The 13679-nt window shown below is 41.9% G+C and overlaps 1 protein-coding gene across 5 annotated transcripts in view; it reads left to right on the forward strand.

Annotated features, from left to right (window-relative positions):
* Positions 1-225: 225 nt before the first annotated feature.
* The window catches only part of LOC116052886 (myotonin-protein kinase), a 47014-nt gene continuing 33560 nt past the window's right edge, over positions 226-13679 (forward strand). For 4 of the 5 annotated variants that reach the window (XM_031303712.2, XM_035990930.1, XM_031303714.2 and 1 more), the window contains exons 1-3: positions 226-367; positions 936-1218; positions 9498-9589. In XM_031303712.2, the coding sequence (XP_031159572.1) occupies positions 1053-1218; positions 9498-9589 (258 nt within the window). In that variant the 5' untranslated portion in view covers positions 226-367; positions 936-1052. Of the gene's footprint in view, positions 368-423; positions 852-935; positions 1219-9497; positions 9590-13679 lie in introns of those variants that run through there. The other variant, XM_035990929.1, reaches the window with a different exon arrangement.

Genomic DNA, 13679 nt, shown 5'->3' on the forward strand with positions numbered 1-13679 from the left:
CCAGGCAAGCACAGAGAATATGGTCTGATCTATCTTTATTCTCCATGCTCCAAATGCTCCAAAATCTAAACCCCAATTTCATAGGGTACCCAGGAAACCAAGTAGGAAGTAGATTGGATGAACATGTTGAAAATGCAGCTATAGACATTAAAAGTAGGCGGGGCTATGTGGCAGCTGTGGTGTATTTATAAAGAGAGAAGAGGAAGGAGGCAGTTCCCTAAAACAGTCACAAGTACAAACACAGAGAGCTACACTGTAGTAGAGGAGGAAAGAGGGACAGAGAGAGTAAACGGACAGACGGAGAGTGAAGGATTTGGAAATCCAGGAGCTGGGCGAGAGGAAAGATCTGCTGCATTCTTGCAAAAGAGTAAGTGAGGGAGACATGACATGAGGAAGACCTAGAGGTGTGACAGAGGGGAAAAAAAGATAAAGGGAACTAAAAGAGATCCTTTGATGGTTGACAAAATAAGAAATTGCAGAAGAATTGTAACAGCAACAGCTAGCACTGATTCAGGTCAGTGCTTCCTGTTTCTGTCACAGGGGGAAGGAAGAAAAGCAACCAGCAGTTAACAAGTGATGGACAGAAAAGAAAAAAAAGATTTCTTTGAGATCATACATACATCATATGTACATTTCTTCTCTTTTAGGTATCACTGTTGTAGTAGAAAGCTTTAGTACTTTGAATAGAGGGAGTGGGGAGAGAGGGAGAGGGAGACACACACCAAAAAAGGTCTGGAGTCAGAGCTGGAGATATTGCAGGCTTGACAGATACTGCACAGCTTTGGGGAGAGGAGAATAAGGAGAGACAGACAGACATAGAGGAGGGGACACACACAACACAGGAAACAAATGTACGTGACAGTTAACTAGAAACTAGTGTGGTGGGGATAGTAAAAGTGTGGTGTTAATGTAAATGTGATTCTGTGGTTCTCAAGAGACCAAGCAGAGCAACTGTAAACCCAGAGGAAGAAGAAGAAGCTCTTCTCACTGAATCCAATACACCATGGACACTAGGGTTTCACCGCAGTTCTAAACCAAACGCATCAGGAGCCATGTCAACAGGCCCTGGCCTTTGTGCACCTGACCTGGTCGAGGGCCCCCAGACCACCGGACCCGTTGGGCTCCAGACCTTGTTGGACCTACTGGTGGGCGTCTACCAGGAGTTCTACTCCTCGTCCTTTGCAAGGGAGAAGTATGTCTCTGGTTTCCTGCAATGGGGTGAGTGTCTTCCTCTTATTTCTAGGTGTGTGTGTATGTGTGTGTGTGTGTGTGTGTGTGTGTGTACATTTTTTCCATTTAGATATTAACATGCTGACCTAAATTACTCATCCTGTTACTCAGTACATGTTAGTAACAGTACACGTTACTTAGCGACGACTTTGGTTTGTTTGTTGGTTTTCCTGATCAAGGACAATCAACTGATGCATTACCCAGAACTCACCAAACATAACATCATGTGTGACTAAGAAAACTGTTTATGTTTCTGCTGTTCAAGAGCTACATTCCTGGGCAATCCATGAACCCCATGAATTTATTTATTATTCAATTACTAGTCACTATCTTAGAGTTAACACAAGGAGTCCACTAATTCCAATATGTGTAATATAACTTGCCCATTTTGTGTAGCAGTTCAAGAACTGGACTCCTAGGCAGAAGAGCAGCATTTAAAAAGAAAGTCACAATCATGTCACTTCTAGTCAGAGATGTTCACAAGTCATTTTTTGGAAGTCCAAGTCGAGTCTCAAGTCTTTGAGCTTGAGTCCAAGTCAAGTCTCAAGTCTTTGAGGGGCAAGTACAAGTCAAGTCTCAAGTCTTTTGCCACGAGTCCAAGTCAAGTCTCTGGCCATCTGATCTGTCCCTAACACTGTATTGTTAAATCTTATGAATTCAAAGCATGTCCTGTAGCTACCATCCATACAGTACAGTAGCAAAATCAGTTGTGGGATGGGGTCTATTTAACACATCCCTCTAGCCCTCGGACCTGGTGAAATATTAACCTAAGTCTGTCACATCATATGGATACAACTATAAAGATACAATGTGCCTGTTCCCAGCATTAGCACAACACTTTGCAATGGTTAGCTTGTTACCTGTGGTGATGCTAAATGTAACGTCTCTTTCACTCAAAAAAATTTCTAATGTCGAAGTGGAAATCAAGAGAATAGTGGCAGCACCACACCAGTTACAGAAAAACATGCATCTCAGTGTCAGTCCAAATTACGCACAATAAGCAGTTTGAACTCACTGATGTAATGCCATTTATTTTCTAAGTGTTAGTAGGCTCAGTGAAACTGAGTCCAGCGCCATGGAGATCCGACTCAGAAGAGAGGTTAGTGAGGCCAGCGTCTCCGCAGCATGGATCAGTGCGCACGGATCCGCTGCGCCACGCATGGATGAAATAATGAAATAGTAAATAGGACTACAGTAACAGAAATATGTGCAGAATTAAGACAGTCAAGACGGCCCAGTGTTTGGTGGACCGGGTACACCTTGTTCACTTAATAGCCTACAAATCAACCACGGGATCAATTACACATCACATGAGTTTGCCCACCCGACACAGCGTTTGTTCCTGGGGAGATGGATCCGTGCATCTCTGTTTCTAGTGTATAAATGAAGTAGCTACGGCAGCCTGTGAATTTTGAACGGCCTGCTATATATGAATTATGTTCATATTTGATGATTCTGCAGACTGTGGGGAGTTGGCTAAACTAACGTTAACATTTTATGTTAGCTGACTCTGTGCGGGTAGCATGGATTTATTATGTTAACGGTGGGTAGACATTAACCATGGTAACTGCTTAAGCGGTGTAAGTTAATGTTATTTTTGCCTGGTTATTAAACAAAATGACTTGCGGTTTTCAAAGCAGTAGCAATACTGTTAAAATACTTAAGCAGTAACGTTAGCACACACTTATGGTATAAGCTAATGTTATGTGGGCAAGGCGGTAACATTAATGTAACGTTACAAGGATGAAAACCAGACGTTATCTAAAATAGTGGAGTAGCAATGTACTACATTGTGCCTTTATTTTAATCAGGCTACACTGCCCCTTTTCAGTTTATGCTCTCCTATTGTCTTCCTATCATCTCAGCACAAGCAGGCGGAACACAAATACCCACCATGTAGATATTGTATATTCAGTTGTTGTCTCCATAATCTATTAGGGCTGGGACGGTTACCGCAATACCGCGGCCACTTGATGCCTACCGCGGGTCTGAGCTCGTCACCGTCATCACCGCAAAAACACCATTGGCCTGCACATGTGTGCACGTTGTGTCTAATGACATGGATTCATTGATTCTAATGACATGGATTCAATGATTCTAATGACATGGATTCATTGATTCTAATGACATGGATTCAATGATTCTAATGACATGGATTGTGTCTGATGACATTGTGTCTTACATGGATTCAAGGTTTTCTAAACAAAACTTATCAAAAGATGGAGCAAATCCGACCTTTCACGAGTTGGGGAGTGCAATGTTCCATGACACATAATAACATTCCATTTGTGTTGACTATTAGGCCTATATGCGAGAGTACCTGTATAATGTCTTGTATCGGCGAAATGTCTTTGCCTTTCCTACCGTGTATTACAGTAGGAAAGGCAAAGACATCCATTCTAAGCTGAGGTAGACACATTAACGTTACAGCTGCAGTGTTTTTAGCCTAGCAGCTAGCGGAGTTTCCTTCTGTTTATAGCTTTATCTCGATAAAACGGCACGGTTGAATTTCAGCCTGCATGCACGGTTCGTAGCCTAAAACAGAGCGGCTTAAATATTGGTAGAGAGAGCAACAAGTTAGCGAACTGCCGAGTCGCCCTCTCTGCTCTCTGTCTGCTTAGCTGCTAGACGGGCTGCACTCGGCAATGTTGGCAAACTATTTTGTTTTTTTGACAAAAGAGCTTTCTGAACTGTCACTCTGACATTGAGCTGAAATGGAAACACTGTGATGCAATCTTTGTATACAGTCTATGGCTGCAAAATATGTTGTAAGGTTTAAGCCAATGTTTTTTCGGGGTAACGCCATTCACATTACCGGCAGTATTGAGAAGCTCTAGCTTGTTGTTTTATTGTTCACTTTTAACTCACTTTACATCATCTTTGCTATCTCTTTTTCCTCTCGCTTTTCCTCACAGCGGCATTCATACGCTACTCCCCGTTACCGCTTGCTCTCCTTGCGTGACCACACGGCACTGACGTCACTCACTTAAGGCACCCTGCCATTCTCACTCTAACTTACGCTACTCTCGTATACCACTCTACCACGGGAATTTCTTGCTTTTCAACCACGGTAAGAAAAAATCCATACCGTCCCAGCCCTATAATCTATAGCAGTGGTTCTTAACCTTTTCGAGTCGCGAGCCCCCAGAATAATGAGGTTGGTGCTGCAAAGCGGTGTAAACAGCTGTTTCTACGCTACTCCCCCTGCTGATTTGACTGATTATTGTATATGCTCTGATTACAGTAATACATGTAAACATATAATGCTTTTCCTTTTGACAGTTTACTTTTAGCAGCTAGCACCTAGCCTTGTCCAATGTGCTCAGGGCTCTGTGGATTCTTTGTTTGACTTTTTCTCAAACAACAGCACGCTTTCTGTGTTCCAGGACCTCCTGATTTACAAATGAAGCTCTGAATATAACATATGAAATGTACCAAACTTTACACATTAATGTAAAAAACATTCCCCAGTCTAAAATGGTTTTTTCTTCTCCCTAACCATCTGGCGAGAAATTATCTCGTGACTCCCTTGGGGGTGCCGACTCTCTGAAAATTCTTCAGTGACGTACAGCGTACAGAAGAGCACTGGAGTTATTATTTCATCCTGTTGGCACAGCCGTCAAATGAGACTAAATGATTTATACGGTAATGTAGTGTAATTATAAGAAGGTCAGTGATCTGAATGACATCATCATCTATTTCTATGTGGCCACAGTCACAGGGTTCCGTGTCTGTTTCTGTCACATGGCTGGCTCAGTCTACTGACCCAGGGTGACAGTATCTGTTTTCAGTAGATAAAGAATTATTGTTATAGGATTGTCCTATTCCTTCAGGAAACTTTTAGGTCTGAGGCAACAGTGTGTGCCTAAAGTTGTTCTCTCCTGAATTCCTCGGAGGGTGTGAGGAGGTGGGTAATGAAAATAAAAATAAAGGACTGGAAAACTTGACACAACATATAAATATATATATACTATTTTTAGCTGCACAGAACATCTCCAATTCAGGCAGTTACCTTGTTGAAGAGAAACTCCCTTATTGGCAAAGATACTCTTCTGTTCAGCTGAAAGGACACAGAGCAGCACATTGTATGTTTGTGATTTGTCAAGCAGTAAAACATGAGAATCAGGTTAAATGTTGTACTGAATATTCATTCATTCATTCAACCTTTATTTTGACTCAAAAGATCATTGAGGTGTAGTCCTTATTTGAAATGACATTGACAAAACAACACAGACAAGGATACACCATCATGATAGATAAAAAGACAATATAGACACTAGTGAAATCTAATCATGACCATCTCTCTCACCCTCTATACACTGCCTGTCTCGTACTCCTCTCTTGTCTCTCCTGCCGAAGTATATAAAAATAATTTAGTATACACACCTTTATTTTATATTTGTTTGCATTATTTTTATTTGAATTATAAAAATGTGTCTCAACCACTGTACATAATCATAAGCAAAATGTGTTATACAATAATATATTTTTACAATACTACTATATTATTACAAAAGTATGCTAGGTTTTTCTATTGTTGTTAAATTGAGCCGTAATTACTGTAATTACCAAAGAACATATTGGCCTGTATCTCTGTATAACCACACATTGTTTGAAATGCATCAGTTTGGTTTTTGTTTGTGGTTCATCATGCTAATCCTTTCCTGGGCACATTGGGCAGTACCTTCTCTTCCTCTCTCTTCTCCATCACCTTTTCTTTTTCTTTTTCTCTCAGTCTCCTCATCTTGTCCCTTGTCTCTTCCCTGCTGAGTTGAGCTTTGATTGATGGAGTCTTTTAATTTTCTGCCTCAGTGAACATTCGGGAAGAGTGACCATGCGGCCATCTTGATCAAAGATTGTAAACAAATTATGGCGCATGCCTCCATTGACGTGTGAGCTCATGGTCAAGCCAATCAGAGCCCCCCCTACAGTCTGCACTACATGTGCAGTCTGGAGCTTGTTCCAGGACACCACTGCCAACGTCACTGATATCAACGGATTCACTGAGTCTGTGGTAAATTTAATTTGTAAAACAACAATTATCAGGATGGAAAAGCAGCAGTTTTGCATGGGTTACAGAAAGCGCAATGAAGTAACCAAAGCTGTTTCTTTGTCCAGAGGTTGAGGGGAGTTACTTAGAAATGAGAGAAGTTGAGGAAGCCTGTCTTATTAAAGAGAAATGATGGAATTCAACCATGTTTGAGGTTTTCTCTTGGAGCCTTAAAGAGGCTTAGTGAAGAAAATGTTATATGAAAAAAAACTTGTAGATAAGTGTTATTATATGTCAAGGTTTGTTTTGTTAATGCGGGAGGTCTGTCAAGGCACAATCTTTCCTAGTGGATTGCTAGGCTGAGGTGGGTGACAGGTAGGCCCATTTTACTTCACCTTAGACTAGCAGTTGAACGTTTATTTGAGAAGATTCATAGATGGGCAGCCAAACTTTGGAATCCCCTAGACACAATGATTATATCAAGTTTTCCCAGAATTGTGGTTATGCCATGACACCTATGCCCAAGTAAACCAAACCAGCCTGCCTGAATGACTACCGCCTAGTGACACTTACCTCTGTAGTGATGACATGCTTTGAACGATTGGTCATGGATTACATTTGCTCTTCACTACCCAGCAGAGATGTTCACAAGTCATTTTTTGCAAGTCCAAGTCAAGTCTCAAGTCTTTTGCCATGAGTCCAAGTCAAGTCCAAGTCAAGTCTCAAGTCTCTGGCCATCTGATCTGTCCCTAACACTGTATTGTTAAATCTTAACAATTCAAAGCATGTCCTGTAGCTGTCACATCATATGGATACAACTATAAAGATACAATTTGCATGTTCCCAGCATTAGCACAACACTTTGCAATGGTTAGCTTGTTACCTGTGATGATATGTGCTAAATGTAATGTCTCTTTTACTCAAAAAAATGTCGAAGTGGAAATCAAGAGAAAAGTGGCAGCGCCACACCAGTTACAGAACAACATGCATCTCAGTGTCAGTCCAAATTACGCACAATAAGCAGTTTGAACTCACTGATGTAATGCCATTTATTTTCAAGGTGTTAGTACGCTCAGTGAAACTGAGTCCAGCGCGAGGGAGACCCGACTCAGAGGAGGAGAGGTTAGTGAGGCCAGCGTCTCCATGGCAGGTGACAGTGCGCACGGATCCGCTGCGCCACGCATGGATGAAATAATGAAATAGTAAATAGGACTACAGTAACAGAAATATGTGCAGAATTAAGACAGTCAAGACGGCCCAGTGTTTGGTGGACCGGGTACACCTTGTTCACTTAATAGCCTACATATCATCCACGGGATCAATTACGCATCACCTGAGTTTGCCCACCCGACACAGCGTTTGTTCCTGGGGAGATGGATCTGTGCATCCCGCCTCCTGTGCGCCATGGATTTCTTAGCCTCAGTGACTACTAACTATAAAATACTATTTGCCTGTTCCCAGCATTAGCACAACACTTTGCGATGGTTAGCTTGTTACCTGTGACGATATATGCTAAATGTAACGTCTCCTTCACGTTAGTGTGTGAGTGACTGACCTATTTGGATGTGTTTTGAGACGCCTGATGAAGTCCGACGTTGTTGATCCGGCATCGTTTATCTTGGTGCCACACACCTTGCATGTAGCTGCTCGCTTACTGCCACTGTTTACCAAGTTATTGAAAGCAAAACTAATGCAAAAGGCACAACTCCAGGAGGACTTGGTGTCGCCATCTGCAATGCATTTTTTGATATGTGCGCGCACATAGGCGCATGCGTTACGTTGCACATTATGGCAAAGGGCAGGGGACATACAGCTTGTCATACGTTTCCCTGTATATGCGCCAATAAAAGAAAATAGAAATACATTAATACATTTAGATTTAAAAAGCAATAATTGTATGAAAACAGGTTGTTGACGAGTCTCGAAGCTCGAGTCCGAGTCAAATCTGAAGTCTTTTGGATCGAGTCGCAAGTCAAGTCTGAAGTCTTTTGGGTCGAGTCCGAGTCAAGTCTGAAGTCAGCTGTTTGTGCGACTTAAGTGCGACTCGAGTCCGAGTCTCAGACTCGAGTCCCCATCTCTGCTGCCCAGCACAGTGGACCCATTACAGTCTCCCTACTGTCTCAACCGATCAACAGAAGACATACATCCTCCACACCACCCTATCTCACCTGGAAAAGAACAACAACCTTCTCATCATAATTCAGTCAAGACTAAAGACCAATTTACGGACCGTACGCTGGACCCTAAGCTGGACCCTAGGCCGGACCCTAGGCCGAACCCTAGGCCGGACCCTACACCGTAGTCTGACATGCACCTCTCAAAAAATGCAACTACACGTCGCGGCGACGCAGACCGCAACAACTGTGATTTGTCCACTTGGTAGCATTGCCTTTCCCCCTAATAATTTCCTTGTTCTCCTTCACCATAAACAACATGAAATCAAGGAGAGGGCTAACTTTTCCTGCTGCAGCCCTATGACCATGGTCAGAAAGCACAGGGGAGACTTTGTTTCTCCCACTACGCCTCTAGAGTCAGTACTCGCTCCGAAGCTTATCCCCATCAGTCTCTTTTACTCGCTCTGCCACATCCTTCCCACACATACACACATGCCTGCTATGCTATTCTCTTAAAGAGATACGCTAGAATGACGCAGACACCAACGCACAGGTATAAACCTCAGGCCAATTATGTAGGCTACGGCGAAGGCTCTGCGTAAGCCCTCGCAGAAGCATAAATCTGCCTTAAAGATATTATAGAGGGAAGGAAATACGCCCTCTTACTATCAATGGGTCCTCACTGGAGAGGGTGGACAGCTTCAAGTATCATTGAGGGTCTGACCTATCATGATGGATGGCCACTGTTTAACGTAGTGCGACCGCACAGGAGCAATTCTGCAGATGAATGGGGGATGAATGGCATTGAACTAAACTCTCTAGATGCCTGTATCAGGCTTTGCATTGATTCAGCAGACCTGTCCGGTTTTCTGAAGTTGTTGACATAATTAAAGAACCACTGTGTTGAGTAAAGAATTCATTCCACCCCACCAACCGCCTCACCAACACACACACACAAGCAGTGACAGCGATCACATGAGCAAGTCAATAATCTTGCCGTGTAGGCTACAATCTCTTTGACACCACAATCAAGTTATTTTCACAAATTATTTCACGACTTTTTAGCCTACACCTTGGAGAAAATACTGAGGTCTGGACCTAGGCGACCTCAATTATGGGTACAGGCATGTTCACAATCTCTCTCTTTGCTCCTCGAATCACAGCTGAGCCCCTGGTGAGGCAGGTGAGAAGAACTCGAATCAAAAGAGAAGACTTTAACATTCTGAAGGTCATCGGCCGAGGCACATTCAGTGAGGTGAGCTGGAATTATAAGGAATAACAAATTCTCTTTTAAATGAGCAATGGCATAGTGTTTTGTTAAAGGGGTGATAGAATGCAAAACCGATTTTACTTTGTCATAGTTGAATAATGACAGTTTAGTGGGTAACTAGGACAAACATAGAACCTCAAAATCTCATTGACACCTCTTTCCTCTGCAAATCTCACAATTTGAAACTGCCTCTGAAAACGGGCAAATCTCAACTAACCACCGAGTTAACTCGGTGGCTCCTCCTTATTTCCTTCTGATACTTTTTTATGCGAGAAATCAACGATGTAGAGGTCAAATATGGGCCGTTTTACGAAAATTGATGGCTAATTGCAAATTTTGTCCGACTGTGTGTCGGAGTTCAGCAGCCTGTGCTGCCTGGGTTGCTGCCTTGCCGCCCGGCCTGTCTTCCTTCACAGACCCCGGCCTGCTGTGAGCTAGATGGAGCTCCGTCACGGCTGGCAGCCCACGGTGCTCGATACCCGCGCAAAGTCACCGTTTCTGGGTTAGTGGACTACCAAACGCAGCTGCCCTGACAGAGCTCCAGGGCCTGCAGCTCCCCACTTCCTGCTAAATGGCCGGTGTGTGTGTGTGTGAGAGTGCGGTCAGCGAGCTTGTTACGCCCACAATCTCTTACCACGTGTTCCAGTTAATGTTATAATGGATATGTGTGTTGAGTTATTTAAAAAAACAATCGGGGAATTAAACGCCTTTTGTCCGCGAGTCTCACTGATAGAGCCCGCGGCTGGATGGAGCTCTATCAATGAGAGCTAGCTAGCCTCCTCCTAGACCTCTGAAATTCACAAAAATGCATTAAATTGAAATCGGACACAATTTGTTAGCTTTATAAGACCTTGGTGTAGCTGTAATATAAGTGGCGTGATGAAATTCAAATTGTAAATATACTCTAGTTATGCCGGCAGCTGGCAGCCCGAGCCCCAGTAGTCCAGTAACGGTGACTTTCATTGGGTATGGAGGTTGCCGCTTTCTCGTCAGACTGTGTGGAGCTCCTAAAGTCTGATACGTCTTACCAAATTTGCAATTAGCCATCAGTTTTCGTAAAACGGCCCATATTTGAGCTTTATATAGTTGATTTCTCGCATAAAAGTCTCAGAAGTGAATTTAATAACGAAATAGTAGACAAACAATGCATAACTTTGCAGTGTCTGAAATATGAGACCTGCTGTCTTGTCTCCAATGTGTTTGTATGTGGTTCGCTCAAACCAATTCAGCGTGCTCATCTAAATATTCATGAGCATACCATATTTGGAAGAAAAGCTCTTTTGTACAAATAGGGCCATATTCACAGGGTAGTTAAGGGCCCATAAAATAGCAATCAGGCAATTTTCAGCCCAACCAATATTACATACCCTATTAGGAGAACAGTGTGAAATACCCTATATAATCATTCTATCACCCCTTTAATAATTTGCAACCCGACCTGACTACATTGGAACTGCACTTTATATTTTAAAAAAAACATGGTACCAAAGTACTTATACCTATTACTTACCAAAGTAATTATTTTTCACGACTAGGAGATAATCATTTTTACCATCATCATATCACATTACAAGAGGTAGCTTGTCCATAGTGCAACAGTACAGTTTAATAATCTGCCCACAAATCTGAAACTTGGTGTTTGACAGAGCATGTTTACAGTGGCCTTAAAGCCTTTTTTTTTCAACCTGGACCCCATTTGACCCCATTTCCCCCAACAGACTACCAGAACCTTTTTCCCGACTCGCGTTCCACTCTTCACATCGCTATCTTTGGACAAGAAGTTACCTTGTGAGGTCGATAATGTTGTCAGTAAATTTTAATAACAATCTCAGTGTGACGGTGAGCAGGGGAAAGAGGACCCAAACGCAGGGAGAGGCAGGCAGGCAGGAGATGGTTTGAGCTTGAGGATTTATTTAAAAACCACAAAAATCAACCAAGGGAGTCCTGGGAGTAACGGCAGGCAAAAACCAAGTCCAAAAAATGAAGACAAAAGACATCCAAAAAGCAAGGGAGTAAAAAACCAGGAACAAACAAAAACTGACACAAACTAACCAGACAAGAACATGAACACATGCAGGCTGGCAGGGAACAGACACAAACGGACGCAGAACGGACACAAAACAATCTGACGAGAGACAAGGGAAACACAAGGGCTAAAAACACTGGGTAATGAGGTAACGAGGGGCAGGTGACACAGCAGGTGAGACACATTAGGAGAGACAGGGTAATCAACAAAGGCGGGAAAACACAGGAAGTAAAACTAGACAAGACAGAAAACCAGACTATCAAAGTAAAACAGGAAACAGAAATACACAATACACAGAACACAGTCAAAACAGGGTAAACAGAAACCCACACAATGAACAGGGAAATAAGTAAACAGAAATATACACAATAGAAATATACAAAACAGGATACATACAGAAATCTACAAACAAGACAACAGAAATGGAACAAAATACAAGGCAAAACACCGAAACCATAACAGTCAGCCTGTTAGTAGCAACAACAAAAAAACTTTTAGTGGACAGAAATCAAGGGTGCACAATTGCCCCATTAAGATACATTGCAGCTCGGTCTGCCCGGCCCATCCCTGTTATCTTGCTCTATACTGGACCAATTTCAAAGATTTTTGGTCACATCACTCTATTAGACACAAATGCATGGGTAAATGGGGACCAGGTTGAAAAAAAACTAAATGACCCTTTAAAGTGTAACTTTGCTTTTAACTTTGGTAACAGTGCTTGTTTTGCCACTTTTGGCAAAATAACTGCAATAATATCATTGTAAAATACACCATTCAAAGTCGACAGAAACAAAATCAAACTATCAAAAGCTGTCTTGGTCCGTCTACTCATGGTTCCAACAATCACTACTCTAGTTTGGTTGAAATAAACACTTAATTCAACCATTTACATGTGAACATAATGCTGGCTCTTTACACGCTAAAAGTATTATAAAATTAGGAGTTTGGTGAATTTGGAGCCGTTTTTGGTTAAACAAAAAGGATCTTACTCTTCAACAAAAAAGGTCTATCTCTGTAGGGATCCTTCTCATAATGTTATGAGTTATTATGTTATGTTATGTTGTCAGACACTTGGAATAGTAATCTGAGCCTGTCAGCGGCAGAAACAACACTTTTGGTGGACGGAAATTGATGATGCACATTTGCCCAATATGATTACATTGCAGCCTGGTTCACAGCTGCCGGTTACAGCATTCTCGCTCAATACTGGACTATTTTCAAGATTCTTCTTCACATTAGTCACTTAGTGTAGACACCAATGCATGGGTCAAGGTTGAAAAAACAAACAAATTACCCTTTAAAGAAATGGTTACAAAGTACCAGGGCTCTAGACTAACTTTTTTTACTAGGAGCACTTTAGCCCCTAACTAATTTAAAACAATCTTAAATCGACCTGCAATGCAATTTTTCACATTTCCCCCATTTTAACTGTATTACTGATAAATGCTTTGGTAATAAATACAGAAACTACAATCTGCTGTCTTATTTTAGTTCACAGTCACATTTTAATTAAATAGTGCGTAAAAAAGTATTATTATTGTCAATGTACTGTAATATTGCTTCATGCAGGCTCTCCATCCTTCCACTCTGTCTTTTTTGTGTTAACACTGAAATAGCAATCATATCTTAAGTGATTAAACTTCCATGAAAAGGGGAGTATCTTACTATCTAACACCCAGTGTGGGAAATATTAAGTGATGAGGGAGCCAGAGAGAGATGAGCTCATGACACTCACACAAGCACTATTTGTTTTTATGAAGTAAATAGTTATACATTTAGCAGCCTATATGTATTTACTTTTCATAGAAGCAAGTCTCCGCTCTCTGCTGTCACATCTTTATCTCTCTCACCCAAGTGAGGGAGCAGTACCGCAGTGTGTAGCAAATGTCAGAGCTGACATTAGCATTGATGTATAAATGTAAATAAATCAGTGAATGCACACGCAATTAATTGATATCCCGCAGTTGTGGTGTTGAAATAAAATCCTGTTCTTTTTGTGACGAGACCGAATACAACACTGTTGAGGTCTTTCAACACAGCTCCGCCAAC

The sequence above is a fragment of the Sander lucioperca genome, chromosome 13, assembly GCF_008315115.2.
Source record: "Sander lucioperca isolate FBNREF2018 chromosome 13, SLUC_FBN_1.2, whole genome shotgun sequence".
Lineage (NCBI taxonomy): Eukaryota > Metazoa > Chordata > Actinopteri > Perciformes > Percidae > Sander > Sander lucioperca.